The following is a 20962-nucleotide window of genomic DNA, read 5'->3' as shown; positions in this document are numbered from 1 at the left end:
TATACATATATTCACAAGTAAAAAAGTATCGAAATTTTGAAGTAAATTAACGAAAATGTGTTGATATAACATATAATTTATAAAATGTCTTAGATAATACTCGTCTACAAAAATGGGCGCAATACATGTTAAATTAATTCCCGTTTTCTTTAAGTTCAGGTTTACGTTGCATACGTTAATTGTAAATGAGATCAGGCCTTGATCCGAATATCGAATGCATCGAACTAAGAGGTTTTTACACGAACTATTTATTATCTATAGTGTGTTCAATCTCTGTTCATTTCTGTAAATGTATAATGGTAGTATGTTTTATAATTTTCTAAATTTTAAATTTTCTAATAAATCGCGACATTCTAATTTTCCATTTCCCGAATGTTGTATATACATTCATAGTTAAAGATAAAGGCTCTAAAAAACATAGAAAATATTCTTGGAAATAATGCGATAAAGAAATTTTATTTTAGAAATTTTAAGAAGTACGCAATAGTTTCAATTAATATTTAAATTAATTTTACATTCATCATTAATTTTCTTCAATGCTTTCGCGCAAATTAAATAATTAAATGCACGGTAATGTTCAGTACTGTTTGCATTGGTACTGTCTGATACTGTCGGTACTGTCCAGCACTACTCGTATCAGACATGATGAGATCCGCCATAACTTCTTGGATGGCACATTTCATAGTGAGATCCGCCATAACTTCTTGGACGGCACATGCGCACTTTGAATCGGATCTAAATAACGGCGAAGTTTCGTCTCTGTAAGTGTATTCTGTGGTATCGTGCAAATCGTGTTGCAAATTCATAGGGGTATAATTTGGTATAATCTCAGGCTATTTTGTTAACTTTAAAAAAGTTTAGCTAGAAATGGCGAGGATAACAGCAGTAAAGGAGTCTTTGGAGAAAGCACTTCGGGATGAGAATAAATTCTGGACGAAGTATTTTGCAAAAATTGAGAAACAAACTGGAGTTGACCGGATTTTTGTATTCTTAGGTATGCATGTTAGGTTATTCAGAGCTTTTTGTGTCAGTTTTTGTCGTTACCTACTCGAATTGATTCATTCTCGCGTTACGCAACAAGAATCTATTGTAAATTTTCCGCAGTAAGCATCATAATTCAACTTGATTACGATACTTGAAATATTGAGAAACGTACAAATTTTTTGTACGTTTTGCTTTTGCACTTCGTCATTGTCGCAAAAAACTACTTTAACATCGAGTCCTTATGATGAAATTTGTTTACTCTAGTAATTAAATATTGAAATTGATAATTATTGCGCAAGAAATGCCTCAATGTTGTACGTATTATGTGATTTACATGTCAAATATTTACGATTTCATCATATTTTTATACTGTTTGTATATTTCGAAGGAAATTTATCTAATAATGTTATGGTATTATTGAACCTTTCAGGCTCTGTTGTAGTTTTGGCACTGTATCTGGTATTTGGAATTGGACAACAATTAGTTTGTAATATTTTTGGATTTGTATATCCTGCTTATTGTTCCATGAAAGCTTTAGAGAGTCCAAAAAAAGAAGATGATACGAAGTGGTTAACTTATTGGGTTGTTTTCGCAGTATTTACAATTGTTGAATTTTTCTCAGACTATATATTATGCTGGTTTCCAGTTTATTGGCTCTTCAAGGTATAATTATGTTTAATATTAATCTTTTTACTTTGAAGAGTATATAGTACGTTTGCCTTTTAAAAGTGGTTGCTCATGTATGAAGATCTTACATATATTCCCATATAATGTATATTATATTATATTTTTCTTTATACTTTGCATACAAGTTATCAATGTCAACTAAGTATTAGAGATCCTACCTTCAACCTCAGACATTCGAATGTCATGAAAAAATTTCGTAAATTTATCTTTATTTTTGGACTGACCCATGCATTGTAAGCAGTAGAGCTTTTTATATGTCAGCATCTTGTTTTGTCCATGGCAGGCACTTTTTCTCGTAAGCGCCCTGTACCATAAGATTAATATACGCTACAAATCATTTTGTGAATAGCAAATTTTATTGTTCGTTACAGTGCCTTTTTTATATGTGGCTAATGGCTCCTATGGAAAATAATGGTGCAATAATTTTGTACCGTCGTGTCATCAGACCAAACTTTTTACGATACCATCATAAGGTGGATGAATTGATATCAAATGCTCAGGATGCTGGTACATTTATCAATGTTAATTAGATAAATTATATAATTATGATATAGATCAGTTTTTATAAAAAATTTTTTTATTTCAGCAGTTAAAGCTGCAGCAAATGCTCTTCTAACAGAAAAACAGGAATAAATAGCACAATATTTAATTTTAAAGATACCAACATCATGTAAAATGTTTTCAAAAATGTTAGTTTCTTCTTCTCACCCATTCCTAATAAAAAAAAAAGATATTATTGGGTAAGATTTTCTGGCAGGAATATGTAGTTGTACAAGTAAAATTTTATATATTTCTCTATTTATATATAGAGATTTTAAGTGCCTGTAATGCAATCTACACAAAACTTTTTTTCTGAGATTATCAATAGGGAAAATATTGAATAATTGCTGTATGTAACTGTAATTGGATGCTAAATACAACTATGTCCTATATTCATAATTGTAATAAAAACAATATTAATATTATTTTTAAATGACTTTATAAAAAACACAATTGATTCCTTGGAACCAAGTAATATAAAAGTTACAAAAATTGACGTTTTGTTCTAAGTTTGCTAGTGAAGATAATTAACGAGGCTTGTACAACAAATTATGCTGTAGATATAATTTAGTAATTTCCTATGGATTATTTCACGCGGATTCAGACACTTTCTGATATAGCATCTTGGATTTTTGTGAAATTTGGATATGTTGTAGTCTTTAGTGGTATTTGAACGTGTCTCAAAGGATTTTTACAAATTTTGAAAATTATCGGTTTCACTGTTGTTTAAAGTATTGTGCCATCTTCTTTTTAAATATTTTTTGCTTGAACCGACAGTATTTTTATTTTGTACCTTAATGTCTTTGTTCTTTAATGTTCAAGCTCTTTTTCATCCGTTGACTAGTTCAATAGTTAAAATTTGTTGAAAAAAAGAGAGCTCAAAACTTTAAACAGCTGTAAAATTTTCGAAATTTTTAAAAATCCTTCGAGACATTTTTAAATACCACTAAAGTCTACAACATATTCAAATTTTGTAGCAAAAATTTGTAGCGTGTAAATCGGAACTTTTTCTTATTGCGCACGTGGTCCTGCACGCAGCCGCGGTACAAATTGCCACACTCGCGGGCGCAAATCAATCAAAAATAAAAAGAAAGAAAAATCTAAGAAAACACAGGAGGGGTGCCGGTCCTTACGGTTTCAGGCTTTCCATGAGGGGGTCCGATCTAGCTCAAAAGGGGTTCTATAAGATCCACTCAGAGGGAATCAGTTTTATAAAATGTTAATAAAATTCTTATAAACAAAAAAAAAGAGAAGATAATGCGAAGCGCTTATCTCAGTTCTCTATACTCTCTGGCTAGTATTTTACGGCAATGCCAAATTGTAATTTTCCTTTTGATATTCTCAACGGTGATCTAATTAACTCTCTTGAGACCGTCCTTCTATTTTCGAAATTTCGTGTCTCTTTCTGCTAAAAAATTCGTGGGACAGTCACTCTTCGTGGCCGATTAGAATCATTCTACCTATTACAGGACGGCACCTGACGGCAGACAGCCGTCCTTCATTATTTCGTTTCGAGGAATTTTGTACGTTACAAAACATGTGTTTGTGTGCCATTCCAATTATATATATTTTAATTTGAATCCATTAGCAGTTGATTTCTTTGTGAACTAATATACAGGGAGATTTAAAAAGTATTGAACGCTTTTAGAACTGTGTGACTTAAGTTATTTTCTGAATGTTTTAAATTACGTAGACTGAGAGTGACCTTCTACAAATTGGTTCTGAAGAATAACACATTTTTCAATATGTTCGCTACCTTTTTAATCACCCTGTATTTTATATAGAGGAATGGATCGATTAGCCATATTTATATATAACGTATGATGTATATTTTATACATAAATTGCATACAAATTGTACATCACTGTTAGTATCTAGGAAATTAAATTCTTGTTACATGCAAGTTAAATGCTACAAATGTTTTTTGTAATAATGTTAAAACTAATGATGAAAAGGGATCATGTTCTTCAATGATTTATTTTACTAAACGTTATGCGATGTAATTGCAACAATGTAATTATACTTAAATATACAAGGTTTTGCAAATCCAAACAAGAGTCTTATTATATTATCCAAATAAAGGTATCTCTATTACACATTTTTCAATTGACCACTTATTTCTTGTTACGGCATTCGGAAGGTCGCTATGTTACAAAAGAAAATCCGTTTCTTCCAGCGTATTTCTATAAATATATGTAAACATGCGATGAGTCAACAAAAAAAGGTCTGCGCGATAACAGACAATATGTGAGCATAAATAGATATGGCACAGACAATAATTGATTTACGTACATTTCTTTAAAGTGCAACTTTTCCGCCGTCAGCGCAAGGTTTCTAATATTTCGAATCGTGGATGCAGCGGCGATTTGCACTTCCAAATCGTCCGATCCAACCAAACGTAGTACATGCTATAAATAAATTTACGATATTAATGTGTTACTAGTTTCGGTAATTATGCAGAAAAGGATGCTCAACACCTATTTCGCGGATTTTTAAATGTATTATCGGTTACATTGTTTTGAACAACTTTTTCCAGCTATGTGAACTTGGCACCCGACTTTTCAAAAATTAATTTTTTTTTATAGAAAACGATAGTATTTCGTTTGTACCTGATTGTACCTTCAATAGTTTCGTTTGTACCTCGACCAATTAATAATTAAAAAAAATTTAAAAAATGGTCAGCACCCGACATCGAGATTTTTGAAATCGGTTTTTCCCGATTCTATAGAATCGTTTGTACCCGCCGGAAACGTCTTTCTTTTCGTTTGTACCTCAATAGTTGAAAATTAACGAACTTCACTTTTGCGCGGATCAACAATTGCTATAAAATTTAAACTATTGAGGTACAAACGAAACGAAAAGCGGTACAAACGGGTACAAACGATTCTATAGAATCGGGGAAAACCGATTTCAAAAATCTCGATGTCGGGTGCTGACCATTTTTTTAATTTTTTTTAATTATTAATTGGTCGAGGTACAAACGAAACTATTGAAGGTACAATCAGGTACAAACGAAATACTACCGTTTTCTATAAAAAAAAATTAATTTTTGAAAAGTCGGGTGCCAAGTTCACATAGCTACTTTTTCCTATACATGTTACCACTGGAGACGCTTAGTTTTCGAGATATTCATAAAAAAATGTTCGATAATATTACATTGAATTCTACCTATTTACATACTAGAAGAAATACTACTCCGAGAAGTCTCATAATCATATATTTTACTAAATATTTTTTAAATTATGGTAAATGAATCTTACCTAATATTCTTTCACGGTTGTATTCAATGAATTACAAATTGGCTATCATATTAATATCTCATTATTATAAAACTGTCAGCGTTTTCATTTGAATCTCATAATGCAACAGTTATTAATGCTGTTCGAATTGAATTAAAATGTTGTTCTTACAAATGTTAGAAAAAAAATTATTGAATCATCAAGTAGAAGAATGTTTGATTTAAATTTTCTCTTAAATATCATTTTGATATATTATATTCAGGGAAGGGCAAAATTTGATTCGAGTAATAGATAATCGAATAAAAGTAACGTATAGTAATTTATTTGTGACATTTATTCGATTTAATAGTTGCATTTCTACTTGTTCATTGCATAATATTTGATTCGATAATTAAGTTTTCAATTTTTATTTTACAAGTAAAGGAAAGCAGTTGTGTCTGTGTTTCATTTATTACTCGAAATTTGTATCTATTTTATTTAAGATACGAAATAGTTTTCAACAGATTATTATGGCGAAGAACAAATGAAGATTATCATACCTTTATTACGCCAGAAGTATGCATAGTAATGCAATTCGTGGGCTCTTTACTTAAATGATACGCTGCTATGCACACTCCTCTAAGGACATTTTTATTTTTGCTGGTCATATAATTAACAAGTGGTGCGACTGCGTTTAGTTCGCCAAATTTGTAATTATTCTCCCCCCATTCGCTGCAGAAAGCTATGGCTAATGTCAGATTTGCACGCAAGTCCTCGTTATCCTGAAAAAATATAATGTTCAATAATCGAAACACGTACGATTAGTTGTACGAATTAAGGTATTTAAGGACTAAACATATATAAAATAACTAATAATTTATTTGCACAGATTGTTCAAACGATTAATGGTGTTGGATTTAAAATACGATCTGTTAGATATGCGTTATTGAAGAGTCCAACGAATACATCTTAAAATAGTTTCATTAAAAATCTAAGGGGACACTTGCGACGTGGTTCTCGTTAGTACCAAACAATATTATACTGTTATCAATATCATGAGAAATGCTTATATGAGCAATACAATCATACTTTAACTTGAGTAATTTAAAGAACAGATTTTGTCATACCCGCCATAATCTTTGGATGTCTTATATCAACCGTGCATATTGTTTTTGTTTTGTAACTGAAAGAGTTTAAAGAGACATTAGCTTTTCTGATAGAGACACTATAGAAAAATGACATATTAACTTTCCTTCTATCCTTGTTTAACTGACTGACGGCCTGTGTTCAATCTACTGATTTCAAACTTCAATTTAAGGCTTTGTATTACGATAAATGATCATGCATTATAGATCGATAAATTTGTCTAAATAAATGCTATCATACTATGAATACAAATATATATAGTTCCATTTAAAAAAGTCAAAGGAGATCTTGGTATCTCCGTTAAAAAGCGCGTTAGTAATAAAGCAATTCATACATCGTATATCTCCTTCGAAACGATGCAACTTTTGTATGAAGTTTGTGCACAATAACTGGTTTAAAATTTATTTAAAGTGAAATAAGTTATTGCTCCGCTTTCGGTCGATCTCTCAACCTAATTTCTGATCCTAAGCGACTGTGTTTGGAACCAATCAAGGTGTCTTGAATAAAAAGTTCACGAATTACCGTTGTCACAAGCTTCGCCAATTTCTCCACCACACCGTGATCACTGAGGATACCCAGGTTTTCGGGATCGGTGGCGATTTCGGCGATGGTAGCGCATACTGCGCTGAGAACTTCGGTGTCCGTGCTGTCAAGAAGGCTGACAGTGAGCTCCAATCCACCCACGAATGCTCGCACCATTTCCGGTGAATCTTTGGCGTGCTTGATGCAAGGGACCAATGCGAGGCAAGCGTTTCTCTTGATTATGACGCTGGGATGTTTCAGTAACGACCAGACTAGTCGAACTCCATCCAAAATGTGTTCAGGATCGTTGATGATGTCCATGCACTGTTCATTCTGCGCGCACTCCTTTATCACCAGCGGTATGTTTTCCAATAGAGGTTCGTACGTGGAACTCAGCAATCTGACCTATAAGTCAATAGCGACGTCAACCCTCTATCGACTTCGTGATGTTTGTGAGAAATATCTTAACGGGATTAGGCAATTCAAATATCGATTTTTTTTCTATTGCATTTTTCGAAAGTATTATCCTTTCTGAATAAAAAGCAATTTGATTTATATGAAAATTCGCAATATTGTTCATTTTTCTCCCCGTAGATATAAAAGAAGTCATTTTACCAATTTATAACGAGCTATTTAATGAGAGACTTTTAAGTAGGTGTATTGGTATTTTTACGCAGAATGCAAATAAGAATAAAAAAGAACCTTTAGTGAATTAAAAGTTATAGAAATAATGGAAGAAAGGCAATTCTATTTTAATTGGAACAATTAGGAACGAAAGTTGGAGTTCGTGCCACAGCTGTATGTGCACAAGTAGACAAAAAGTGATTGGAGGACGCTAACATCGTGTTACAAAAAAGTACAAAAAAAGTCGAACTGAAACAAAAATTCGACCAATGACGAGTTTTACACGTGGTTCTAGCTTAAGGGGTTAAAAGGACAGATCTGTACTTGCTCTCATTTTGTTTACAACTAAAGGGAAAGGAAAGTATTTTTCCGACAAGAACGATTGCCTAATCCTCTTAAGGGGGGAGTCTGATCCAGCTAATGTATTTTTCTAATGCATATAATTTCCTCATATAATTAATTTTTGTTATTGAAACGTTTTTTTACATATAAAGGGACGTTCAAAGAAGAAAATTTGACAGTGTAGCTTTAATCTGAATGTACACATATGTAGATATAGTAGTCGCAAGGGAAGTATTCGGTCAAAACGGTGGGACATATAGCTCATCGAATTTTTATCCGATTCACTTGATTCAACGCTTAAGGGGTTAGTCGAAGTCAGGAAAATGGAAACGGACAGTTTTTTGTGTGTGTGTTTTTTAAGGTATTAAATAATAATTTTTCTGAATGAAACGTAAATATATTACAAAGTATGTCTTAAAGTACTATAAAAGAATTTTTGTTTTAAAAAAAGGTTAATTCATTTCGTCATAACAGGCGATAGCGTGGGTGGTCACTTGGTTTGCGGTGAGCAAGATTTCTTCAAACTGGTGCACCTAAAAACAAAACTAAAGGTAGATTTAGAAAATATATTAGACTAACGGGTCCCTGTATACTTTTTGTTTTATCCTGCATTGAATCGCTTAATTTTAGTGAAAAAATTGAAAATCAACTTCAAATGTACGCCATCTTGTTTTAAATTAATTTTTTCCAAAATCCTTCGTCCAGGGACCCGCTAAATTAATCTGTTTTCAAAATCTACCTTTGTTTTTGTTTTCAGGTAAACCTATGTTTTTAAATCATCGTCTACGTCATCGGCTGTTATGACGATATAAATTAAACGTTTCTTAAAACAAAAAATGTTTTTTAGTTCTTTAAAACATGCTTTATAATATGCTTAATTGTTACTTATGCAAATTATTATTTAATAACTAAAAAAAATCACAAAGAAATGTAGTTTTTCCTCTTCTTGACTGCGACTAACCCCTTAAGTTAAAGGTAATTAGGTTGATATTGTAGCAAGCACCCTCTGGATGGATCCATGGCCTGCTGGTGCTCGCGACCGGAACATGAAGACAGCGAGAAGAAGGCGATCGGATCGATCGCCTGTCAAACTGTCAGATTCGACCAAGACGCCATTGAGAGCAGACGTTCCGAAGTTATATTTAATTGCATTCCTATTGTACACATTTCTATTGTAAAGCTGGTTGTTATTTATTAAAGCTTGTGTTTACTCATTATGCCGAAACGCAACAATATGCTAATGAACCTCGACTCTTAATGAATTATTATTATAGCATAAAATTATTGCAAAATAACGGCCGACATGTATGGTTCATTTTCATGTGTAATTTTTGCAATTAACAATTTTTTTTTGCAAATTGAGGTTCATACGCATTTTACGTACCTACTAAAGAAAAAATTTTCTGATTTTATCTATCAGATGTTTTCCCAGGGCTCCACGTATCCCACAGTTTCGACTGAATCCTTTTCTTGGAAATAAGAACTACTATATCTATATATGTATACATTCAAGTTAAATCTACACTGTCAAATTTTCTTCTTTGAACGTCCCTTTATATGTTAAAAAATGTTTCAATAACAAAAATTAATTATATCGGGAAATTATATGCATTAGAAAAATACATTAGCTGGACCAGACTCCCCCCTTTAAAGGAAGAGTCGTTTTTTCTCGGCCACACTTATCGATTTCGAGGTAATGTTTGGAATTAATTTAAAAAAGGATCGTTATGTGTATAAATATGCAACTTACACCATAGATTTACTTAAATTTTCTGTATGTATATGAATTTACAACAAATGCTTTGTTTTTAGACCACGCACGCTCTTAAAAATATTGAAAAAAAAAAATGAAAATATAACATCATTTATCCTCTTTATGGAGAAACTTCCAAAAAGACAGTCAGATTTTAATTGAAAGAGATATTCAGGTGACCTGGGTGAACCACCCTGTATAGCGCATGCTTTTCTACCGGCAAAAGTAGGAAGATTATACAGTTAGCCTGTTTTAAATGCTTCTCTCTGTCCTATTCAGTCTTAAATTTATTAATTTTTAAATTAATTTAAAAGATACAGAATTTTATGAACAATCGCAGACATCTCTAGTCATTGTCGTGAATTCGAACCTAGATAAACCTGTAAGTAAAATTTTAAGAGAAAATCTCTATTTTTAAACATCGTGTTTAATTACCAACTTTGGCAGACCATCGTTAACTCTTAAAACGTCTCTGTTAACAGGATCCTTGCAACATTCTGCCAGAGCTCCTACGACGTTCACTAGCACATCCTCGTCCTCGTGCTCCTCTAAAAGAGGCACTAGAGACAGCACCAAACCGTTCTGATTGAATCTTGCTACATTTTCTGGGCTCATAGCACATTTCCAGATTCCACCTGTGACTGCGGCAAGCAAACGCTTGTTCTTGCAAACATCCTCGCTTTGCACCAACTTGCATAACATGTCTAGACCGTTCGCCTCCCGAACTATGTCCCTAGCGACTTTATTTGGGCCGCAGTTGAATATAGCCAAGGCACAATTCTCTTTCAATTTAATGTCCTCGTTTTCCAGTAGCCGCACCACGTCGTAGATGATGTCCGTATGCTCGAACGCTTCACGAAACACTTCCTGAAAACGATATTCAAGCCTTTTATGGTACAATTCTTCGTGATTAATACCAGTCCTGAATACTTTTTAAATGATGTTATTTGACATTTCATTTCAATTAACACGTTATTTTATTTCATAATTATTTTCATACTTGTCATCATGTTTGAAACAACATTATTTGAACTATTGCCTATATAATAATAATGTATTATTATAGTTTGTAATTATTTGAAATAATTGTAAAATTGTTCTTCACGATTATATCAGGTGGAATCACAAGTATCACTGCGATTTTGAATTTGAAAGCAATAAAGATGAAATAGTGATCAATTTCACGTCTGTTATCCAATCTCAAGAAGAAATGAATGTATCGACATTTTTGCAAGGTAAAAGGACTGATCTGTTTATGTTAAATAATTATGTTTAATAATTATACGGTTAGAAGAGTCGTTTTTCTGAAGATTGACACTCCCCTTCTATTCTCACCACCATTGAAATGATTATTTTTTCTTGCGACAATATTAGATGGTTCAAGACAAAAATCTTTTACACGTGAACTTTTTTAAAAAATTTTGCTCAAAGCAAACTGCTCATAAAGATTGTTTAAAATACATTTTGTTCATCATTCGAATTATGAGAAAGTTTGCCTACCATATTCGCGCACTGTTGAACGGCACCCATCATAGGTATTATCAAAGAGGTGTGTTCGGATTTCAGGAAACGTTCCATAAGCTTTACTACACCGTGTTTTCGAAGTTCTTCCCTCACTTTCGGGCTACTGCTTATAGAGTCCAAAACTTTTGCGCAACCTATTGCAACTGCTACCAATTCCTTCTTAGTTTCGCTTAAATCATCGTAAGATCGCCGTAGAATAGCATCTGGCACGTCCATTGCGTCCAACTATTAAATATCAAAAATGTATTTATTTATTAGAAATTCTAGTTAGCGCACAATTCCTTCCATGTTTTGTTTTTCTTTTTTTTTCCACTGTATAAACGGTTTTTTTTTTTTTGTTTCTTAATGGAACGTAAATAGTATGTATTAATTCTTTTTTATTGAAAAGGAAAGTATACTTGATTACAGTTAAACACAAAAGATAATGTTTAAGGAGTTACACTACTTTTCCTACCCGAATTTTCAGGCTTTTCCAAGAATTTTGATTAGAGTGATAACAAGATTTTGTTTATATCGAAGTACATTAATATATTGTATAAGTATTCAACTAAAAAATCATTTCTTAATTTTTTTATTTTTAAAAAAATGGTGACTCGGCAGACGATTTAATGGAGCGTCTCATAAATAAATGGTTTTACCGTGAGACACGATAACCCAAACCAGATTCAAGTTAGAACAACGAAACAAAATTAATTAGTTTCCTTGGTCCAAAAGCTAGTGAAATACATAGTTGTTTCAAAAAATATATATTTTTAATCAAATGGCGTCATTTCAAATCAAAACATACATCTAAAATTGCGGTACTTAAAGTTACAGAAAAAATACAAATATTAATTTAATAAAGAAAATCCTACGTATTTCATTAGAAAAATTTCATTGATGCAGACTACAACGTTTGCAAAATGTCGGCAAATAGCTGAACATAAACGCGGTGACCATCCGGAAGCCATGAATATTACAACGAACAACTTCCCGCGAAAGTCTTAAATTTAAAGTCACTGTGAAACATTAGAATATGTTAAATACATTTAAATCAATATCTATGATTTAGTTTTGAATAGGGTTTAAAAAATTATTTTTTTTATATATTTCAATCAAATCTTATATTTCACGATGAAAAGTTTAGTTACAAAATGGCAAAAGACTCACGATCAGAGGTATACCGCCTCGAATACGTATTTGTTTCCTCGCTTTTCTAATTCGTGCGATGATGGCCATAGTCTCTGCAGCTACAACCTTTATTGGAAACAAATTGAAAATGAAATATTACATTGCAATATGTGCTTAAATAGACTTAAGTAGATTTAAGTAAGCTTAAGTAGACTTCAATTTTTCGGTGATTCGTAACACTTTCGACAGAATGATTGTTCATGCAATCGAGTTGTAAAGAGTTGTATTGAGTAAATAAAAGACTAACTTGAATATCCCTAGCAGGATGCTTTAACATTTGAATCAACGGTGTTACAATACCAAGATCGATTAGGTACCGTCGCATGTCTGCGGAACTCGCAATCTGTAGTAAAACTGACAGAGAACCGTTCTGGCATTTTAGATCTTTGGTCTCGAGGAGGTTCACCAAGATTTCCAGACCTCCCATTTCTTGAATAGCTTTCTGTATGATCTGTTTTCATAACAAAAATTACAACACTATTGTTTCGGGAAAGAAAGTAATAGAAATCCAACGCAAATAGCTAGTAGAATTCTTGCAACTATGTATAGTTTGAATTCACTAGGAAGATTGCACTACATCTTCAAAATGTACACTTTCAACAAGTTTAGAAATCAAATTGATCATTGGAAAAACTTTTTCAGACGGAGAAGCATCAATGATGTTAATAGAACTAAAAATCATAAGTGTTTTTGTAAAAATTAATAAGAAATGTCTTCCCCAAAGATCCATAAGATATTATATTTGAATCAACTATGTTGCATTTTTAATCTAGTACTCTACTATACTACTCCATTATATCTTCATTTAATTTATAAAGTTGTAATTTCAAAGTATCAACCAAGAGAATAATCAGAACACCTTTAAAAGAAAACAATTCCAATTTCATATGAAATTTAATATAGTAAAATAGATTATCAGAGACACTATAAAAAAGAAAAAAAATTAACAAATTCATTATCCATATTATCGTAAAAATAAATAAAAAGAAATGAACGAGACACAAGAATTTTTAATTCCACTATTTTTCAATTTATAAATTTTTCTATAGAAGTATGTATTAATTCCTTTATTAAAAATATAAAAAATCAAACTGTTAGGAATACACGTAAAGAAAAAATACCAAAATTATGGTATCGTGATGGTTTCGTGCTTTTGAAATTTACAATTAACACAAATAACAGTCCTCATTCACATTCTTGTTTCTAAGTTCTAGGAAAAATAATTACTTATGTTAAATAATCAAATGAACAGATCAGTAAACGAATAATATTGTCAAAGAATGATTAGATTAGATTACCCTGCTGGTGAGATCGTAGTCCTTTAGAAGGCAGAGAGCCACCATGGTCGCGGTTTGATTGCCAGCTTTCATATATCTGATCAGTTTTTGTATGTGCCAAAATTCTGAGGGCACTTCCGGTGTGTCGTCCTTCAAGAGCCTGAGTTCATCATCGCTTTCCGACTCGGGTTCGTCATCAGAGCTTTCGTCTTCCTTTTTCTCGACGATTTGATGTACCCGAGGTCCAAAAGGTTCGCCAGTGACCGATGATATCAATGGCTTCGGTGGCTCATCCGATTCCACCTCCAGAATATCCGACTCCATCCTTGAAGTGAGTAAAATTATGACAAAATTGATCATTCATTGCGAATAACACGAAGCTAAATTTGATTAATAATCAATTGCAATCATACAGAAATACAGAGAAATTCTTTAAAAAAGTAAAAATATCGCGAATTTTGATTATTTATTTAATAGATACGAGTAAAAATTTCACGTAATAGTGCGTGCACGAAGTCGATGTTATTAAATGCTTAATAAGTTGAGACTTACGGTGGTATTGTTTCGATGGAAATCTTTTTGACAGCTTTCTTCCGTTTTGGCGGCATGGCTTTTCACCAGGAACTGACAAAATATATAGTTAGGACACAAGAACTTTAGACAAACAGGATCGACTTACAATTTACGTCGTTTTCTCTCGTATCTAATAGACGAGGCCGAAGCCGGTACTGCGGTATACCAAGGTATCGATCAAATACTGTATTCAAATTGTAGAGGATGAAAAGCTGAATTTTGTACACAACAAGGTGATTACTTGCACCTTCCTGATCCACACTTCCATGTCCACAAGACAGGCATTTTCATTCTCTTGATCTGTAGACATCTGTTAGTACGACTTTTTCCTGAACTTCCTCGTTTTCACAAGTATCGATTAAACAATGTCAGCAAATAGGAACATGTTCTGTTTAATTTTATGTAACAGTTACTTCGCAAAGTATTATTCATTGAACAGACCAAACATACCATGAATTAAACATATTAATTAGTGGACTTTTTTTCGAAAAAATGATTTATTACGAGAAAAGAGATTAAAGTAAAAATAAAATTAGAAAATCCGACACATTTTGACACACATCCGACACACAATGAAGCATAAAACTGTTTCGCGAGCATAAAATTTGGATAATTCTATTTGACGCAATTTTGTTATACATAACTGCCTTTTCATAGAGAATATTTATTTTTCGTTTAAATACACTTAGAGTTATTATAATAACTGTACTTCCAATCGTTGGAAACAATTATTGTATTATAAATATAATGGTCAATCTCTATAGTTTCGACTGACATTTACAAATGACAATAAAGCGATATCAAAATCGATTGTTTTCTATTTTAAATTTCAGGTTAGAAGTCTAAAAAATTCTTGTTTTCAATAGGCGTTTAATTAATGAAAAATTATAAATTTTTGGAGACAAAATTAACGAAAATTGATGTACAAATCGTTTCTGATTCCTACAAAAGAAGATTATCGACAAAATATGAATGTGTGCTATTAAAATGTGTAGACGAGGAATCAATTTACGCATAACAGAAATCTATAAATATTTATCCCATCATTAAATCGAAAGGTAAAAGTTAAATACGAAATTGAATGTGCTTGCAAATTAAAGAATTTGATAATCTCAGTCACGGAATGAGGGACTTCATGGAATGTCAAAAAGGTGGAAGTAAAGAAGAACTACGAGTGGTTTGTAAAATCCATAAAGACAAATGTTCCGTATACACATATATGCTACTCCGTTTTCAGTGGTACTGCTTTTGATATCTTTATCGGTATGGCTTAGCATATGTCGATGGGGATTCCGGTATAATTTGAAAGATAGAGAAGTAATTCTTTTTAAATATTAGTTTATAATATAGTAAATTTCATTTTTTAAGTATCAATTTAATTTGTTTATCAATTTTGATAAATGCATAATGATGCGCAATATAATAAAATTTTGTACTAACACATTTACGTCTTTAGGTTCTTTCCTGTTTAATACTATACTTCATCATCATTACTTTGTTAAATATGCTTTTTCTGGGTCATATGCAATTTTATTGTGATCGCCCACGAGGAGGAAAAAATTAATTACCATCAGTTGTGGCAAGTATACATAAAATATATAAAAATAAATAAACAAATTGATCGATATTTCCAAAAAAACTATGTAAAATTGTAATTTATTAACTTATTTTTTATAAACAATGACATTCTATATATTCTCGGAAATCTCTAAAATAGATAGAATACAACAAAAAATAGCTATTTATGTAAGTTACGAAATTAACAAAAAAAAAAAAAAAAAAAAAACAATTAATCGATAGAAATGTCGAAGCAATAAGTATTCGCACAATTGTTTAATTTTTAAAATTTCATTAAAAAGAAAGAAATTTACATTAATTTATAAGTATATAATACTTCCTTCGAGGGATTTCCTATTAATTTTATAATTGTTGCAACTCTTCTAAGCGTTAAATTAACTAAATTATTAGTTATTCGAAGTGGGATCTTCTTCAATTCCTCTATTAAAGTCTTTTTTAAAAGTACTTTACTGGAAATTTCATGTTTTCTAATTCGTACGAAGCAATAAACTAATGTGTTTACGTTATAAACTCTACTGTAAATGGTTCGTCATAAGAATCGTACAAATACTTATTGCTTCTATACTTTTATCCCACTTTTCGCATTTTTTTGTTAATTTCACAAATTATATTAACCAGTAAATGTTGTTTGGACTATATCTATCTTAGAGATTTCGGAGAATATGTAAAATATCATTGATTATAAAAAAAGAAGTTAAGAAACTACAATTTCACATAAAAGTTTTTTTGGGAAATTGATCGCTGTACGAATACATTCTACACCCACTGTACATATATTTTACAATGTTGTATTGTAGTATTTTGAATGAAGTAAATTTGAAACTATTTGTATTAAATCAATTGTAAGCGATCTCTTCGTTTTTTCCCATATATATATGGATCTAATTAACAGAATATGAAGTATTCAAATGAACCGCGTCTATAAATTGATCGATTTAATTTACGAAAACATCCGCATATCGGAATCTTCTGCTACATCCAGTAGTTGCATCGTTCCTTTTATTCATTTCAATTTTATCCCCAGAAGTGTGCATATTTAATTAGAACACAAGGTATTTTATTTAATTGATTAAATAGTTAATATTCTAATTTTTTTGAATGACAAGACTTGTTTTGAAATTAGTAATATGTTTTGGGAAAATACCTAACCTATAAACATATTATGTTTACATTTAGTCGATTTAAAAGTTAAACTAAAGGGTATTATAGCACACATCGAATTAAATAGATTCAACATAATAATTATTCGAGTTAAAAATCTATATTCAACATATTCAACGGCAAAAAATTGTTAATAATTATATCATAAATTCGTTTAACCTTTTCACACCTGGATATTATCCATGGTTTTTTATTGCATTTCGTTAATTGATAACTTTTGATTTACATATTATTACAGTAGCTTTTTGTGTAAACTCATACTTGATAATATGATATTGTTTTATTCCATAGTAGATTTTTATATTTGGCAATGTGGAGAAAATATAAATGAAAATAGAAGAGTTAATCTTTGCCAATTTTGATCAAAATAGTATCCTGTTAGAATAAAGGCTCATTGAAGTATGATCCTGATGAAACGAATTACGATAGAGGACATACATGTTTCACAACGCACTGAAAACATGTTAAACAGTTTCAAACAGCTTGTGAATGTACAGCATAAAATTTATTAGAACACATGTGCAAACATATATTGAACATCATACGGTTATTAACTTTAAAATATCATCACATTCAAAAGGGTTAATGTATTTTCATGTGCATGATATAATTATTAAAATAAACAAGAAATACATACAAAATAAGATTGAATTTCATTTGAGATTATGGTGATAGAAGAAATAAATTGTAGGAAGTTAAGAAGCAGATTAACATGGAAATCTTGTTTCAGATGAGCTGTCGACGTCATGCTCAATTTGTTGCTCGAACAGTTTTTGTCAAAGACGGCAATATAGAAAAAGCATGTCGAGTATTGAATCGTATATTAGGGCAGGAGAAGATTTTTGAGCAATTTAGACGAACTAGATTTTTTGAAAAACCCTGTCAGACAAGACGAAGGGTAAATTATGAGAAATGTAGAGCTATTTATGATGAGGATATGGACAGAAAAATTAAATTTATCTTGAGAATAAATAGAGAAGATCCATACCCTGGATGTTCTTAAATTAATATTTCATTAAATTCTTATAAAAATCTGTAATTCTGTATTCATACTAATAGTATGGTAAAGTATTTGTATTCTTACCCGTGATTCTATATAAATGTACAAAGTCAACAAAATAAATTTATAAGACACGATATGTGCCTTGTATCAAACTTATTTACAGTCATATACCAGCCCCTATTTATACTGTAAAATAATTCAATGGTGTATACAATATTTATAGTATATTTATTGTAAGCACACAACCACTACAGACAAGCATAAATAATATCTTTCAAATACTTTTTTGACTCATAGATGGTTTGGTGCGAACTTATAATAAATATATTGTAAATATTGTATATATCATTGAATTATTTTCTATCTTAACTCACAATTTTTAGCCATATTTCTTGGTACATATATATATACTACATATTGTTCCAATATTTTCAATTTAATATATACATTTCATTAATTAATCATTTTAAATGTAAGTTTAAAATAGTAATTAATAATCTGGTGATTAAATAGTATCTTACTAAATATACAGTACGTTTTAATTGGAAATTTCAATAATTTTGTATAGAGTGCTACGTTTTGTATTACATAGAAAACCGTGGTCCGTGAGGTGGCGCCATCTTTATGAATTACTTGAACCATCTACCCCGACAAAAATTTATTGGTAAGTATTTCTCTTCATTATGTAAATTCGATCATTTTTATGCTTTAGAAGAATAATGTAGTCTCACGATTATTTTGATATAGAAATGAAGATGTGATCAAGAGATGTGACAAAAAATGTAGATTTATCTTGAACAGAATAAAATACATTTAATACTGTAAATATTATTTTTTTAACATTTTTTAAACAAATTTTATTTATAATAAATAATAAATTGAAAGTATGTGGTCATGTAAGATTTAGTTCGTAGTACAAGTTTTTAACATTACGTAATACTTTAAGGTATAAGTGACGAAAAAAATTGTATATATTTTTAACAAATATGTTATTAACTTTTTCTTAGTTTTACTTTATTGGCTGTCATTTTAGACAAATTAAATTTTAGACTTAGAATAATGACTTAGAATAACATTTGTGAAACTTGAAGTCGTTTCAAACGTTAAAGGTCGATAACGTTTATTGTTTATTGTTAAGGCTAATAAAGAAATGAAGTTTGAAAGTAACTTTAGTACATTTATACCGCGACGCACTTTGTTGATTCTGTAGACCACGATACGATGCAATAGAAGACCTCGTCGGTCTCTCAATTTAGATCTATTTACCGTTCTCAAGAACGTTATATGTCCGTTGCAATGATTCGTACTCAATTTGAGTAGTCAGTCTTATAAGAAGAAATTAGAAGTTGGTTCTCGAGAAATAGAGGATGAATTGCACTATATGTGTGTATTATAATTTTCATTTTAATTTTTCATGTACAATTAAAGAATGAATGAATCGATTAAAATCAACAAAAGCTATCAACTATGCATCGTAACGAGTACTAGTCAAGTGCAGTTAATGGTAGTTTCATTTTTAAATTAATTATTCTGATTCACTAAGAAAGTACTTGGACTATATATTATAATTCTTATTTTAATTTTCCTTATCCAGTTCACAAGTTAATTGATAAATTAAAATCAAGAAGTAAGCTCACTTCATTTTAGACCAATTATAATCATCTTGGCGATAATAGGTTAATTAAACCAATTATTCCAATTATTCCAATTTATCAATATACTGTGACTTCAGCGCCCTGAAAAAAGTAGTATGTTTTGTATCGTATTATCACATGTATCGTATTATCACATGTCGTATCATCTCATAAATTAGTTAATGTTGCATCGTTAATATAAACTTTTGATCTCTATAATGTAACATTGATCTAATGAGAATTGATTAAATAATATACCAATTTTTACTTTCGACCGGAAGAAAGAAGGTTTAAGAAGAACTTTTCGTTATTTATTGATTAAATAATTTGTTTCATCTGAAAATGATGATCAGTCAAGCATAAAACAAATAATAATTATAAAGCATTAAACAAATCTTTGTTATTGATAGCAATGAATGGATATACTGCTTATAAGACTTGAAAGTTCTTACAAATATCACTGTTTTGATGAAATTAAAATATTGATCCCAACAAAACGAAGCGCAAGAAAGATTAATAACGAAAATGTAAGGGGAATAAAGATAGAATTAAGCGTCGTTTAGACATTTATTTATTCAGTGCTATTATCATTAGATTTGTTTACCAAAGTATTAATCTGCGGTTGGCATTTCATATTTATTACCAGAATACTTGTTTACAATGTATTATTTAATCAGGGTTCGAAATAAACCTGGAAGGACCAATCAAGCGACGCTCTAATATGTAACACTACGAAACATAGCATACTTTCTTCTAAGGTCAAGATCCACATTTAGAACAGTCTTAAGAGCGTAGGAGCACTTATGACTTGTGCTTATGGTTCAGTCATATCCAAAACTCGGTTTCAAAAACTGTGGGGAAATGTGACGTTAGACGAAATCACTAGAATTGGTAATACTAACATTTCAAATTGGAGTCTTTACTATTTGCCGTTTGCTTTTTCGCGTACAGTAAAAAAAACCCAAATCTAAATCAAACGCTAATGAAAGGAAGATTATACTCAAAACATAACAATATTTTCTAATTTTTTATTACTGCAACTTGTTAGACACGAAATATTTACAATTATAGTAAATAGTAATACTCTAACGTTTCACAGATGTGAAAGTGGAAATTGATGTTGTATAAATATATTTAACATATTTGTAATATTTGCAAACTGTGTGACTGTATAAATTTCCTTTATTTTTGTAATTGTTTTCTTTTTTTTTAAACAATGATTAAGA

General features: G+C 30.8%; 3 protein-coding genes across 7 annotated transcripts in view; 2 read left to right on the top strand and 1 right to left on the bottom strand.

The window, feature by feature from the left end:
- Positions 1-749: 749 nt before the first annotated feature.
- Positions 750-2634, top strand: LOC128888089 (receptor expression-enhancing protein 5-like). 2 transcript variants are annotated; one of them, XM_054144725.1, is made up of 4 exons: positions 750-994; positions 1415-1647; positions 2043-2178; positions 2261-2634. In XM_054144725.1, exons 1-4 carry the CDS (start codon positions 868-870, stop codon positions 2302-2304), a joined length of 540 nt encoding a protein of 179 aa, XP_054000700.1. In that variant the 5' UTR covers positions 750-867; the 3' UTR covers positions 2305-2634. The 2 variants fall into 2 exon arrangements, with proteins under 2 accessions (XP_054000700.1, XP_054000699.1); XM_054144724.1 differs by having other exon boundaries at positions 751-994; positions 2258-2634.
- Positions 2635-3214: 580 nt separating this feature from the next.
- Positions 3215-20962, bottom strand: part of LOC128888019 (armadillo repeat-containing protein gudu) — a 50082-nt gene continuing 32334 nt past the window's right edge. Inside the window, exons 1-11 of one of the 4 annotated variants that reach the window (XM_054144600.1) lie at positions 14467-14640; positions 14340-14411; positions 13809-14112; positions 12758-12961; positions 12490-12576; positions 11317-11565; positions 10252-10683; positions 7098-7502; positions 5990-6211; positions 4504-4619; positions 3215-4394 (exon numbers count right to left, since the gene is read on the bottom strand). In XM_054144600.1, the coding sequence (XP_054000575.1) occupies positions 4361-4394; positions 4504-4619; positions 5990-6211; positions 7098-7502; positions 10252-10683; positions 11317-11565; positions 12490-12576; positions 12758-12961; positions 13809-14112; positions 14340-14395 (2109 nt within the window). In that variant the 5' untranslated portion in view covers positions 14396-14411; positions 14467-14640 and the 3' untranslated portion in view covers positions 3215-4360. Of the gene's footprint in view, positions 4395-4503; positions 4620-5989; positions 6212-7097; positions 7503-10251; positions 10684-11316; positions 11566-12489; positions 12577-12757; positions 12962-13808; positions 14113-14339; positions 14678-20962 lie in introns of those variants that run through there. The other 3 variants (XM_054144601.1, XM_054144602.1, XM_054144604.1) reach the window with 3 other exon arrangements.
- On the top strand, positions 16852-18238 carry LOC128888111 (28S ribosomal protein S21, mitochondrial). Its single transcript, XM_054144758.1, has 2 exons — positions 16852-16990; positions 17830-18238. The coding sequence occupies exon 2, from the start codon at positions 17830-17832 to the stop codon at positions 18100-18102; it is 273 nt and encodes a 90-aa protein (XP_054000733.1). The 5' UTR covers positions 16852-16990; the 3' UTR covers positions 18103-18238.

This window comes from Hylaeus anthracinus, unplaced genomic scaffold (genome assembly GCF_026225885.1).
Source record: "Hylaeus anthracinus isolate JK02 unplaced genomic scaffold, UHH_iyHylAnth1.0_haploid 11989, whole genome shotgun sequence".
NCBI classification, from domain to species: Eukaryota; Metazoa; Arthropoda; class Insecta; order Hymenoptera; family Colletidae; genus Hylaeus; species Hylaeus anthracinus.
Note: the sequence above shows the minus strand (reverse complement) of the source record. Positions and strands in the feature narration are given on the sequence as shown.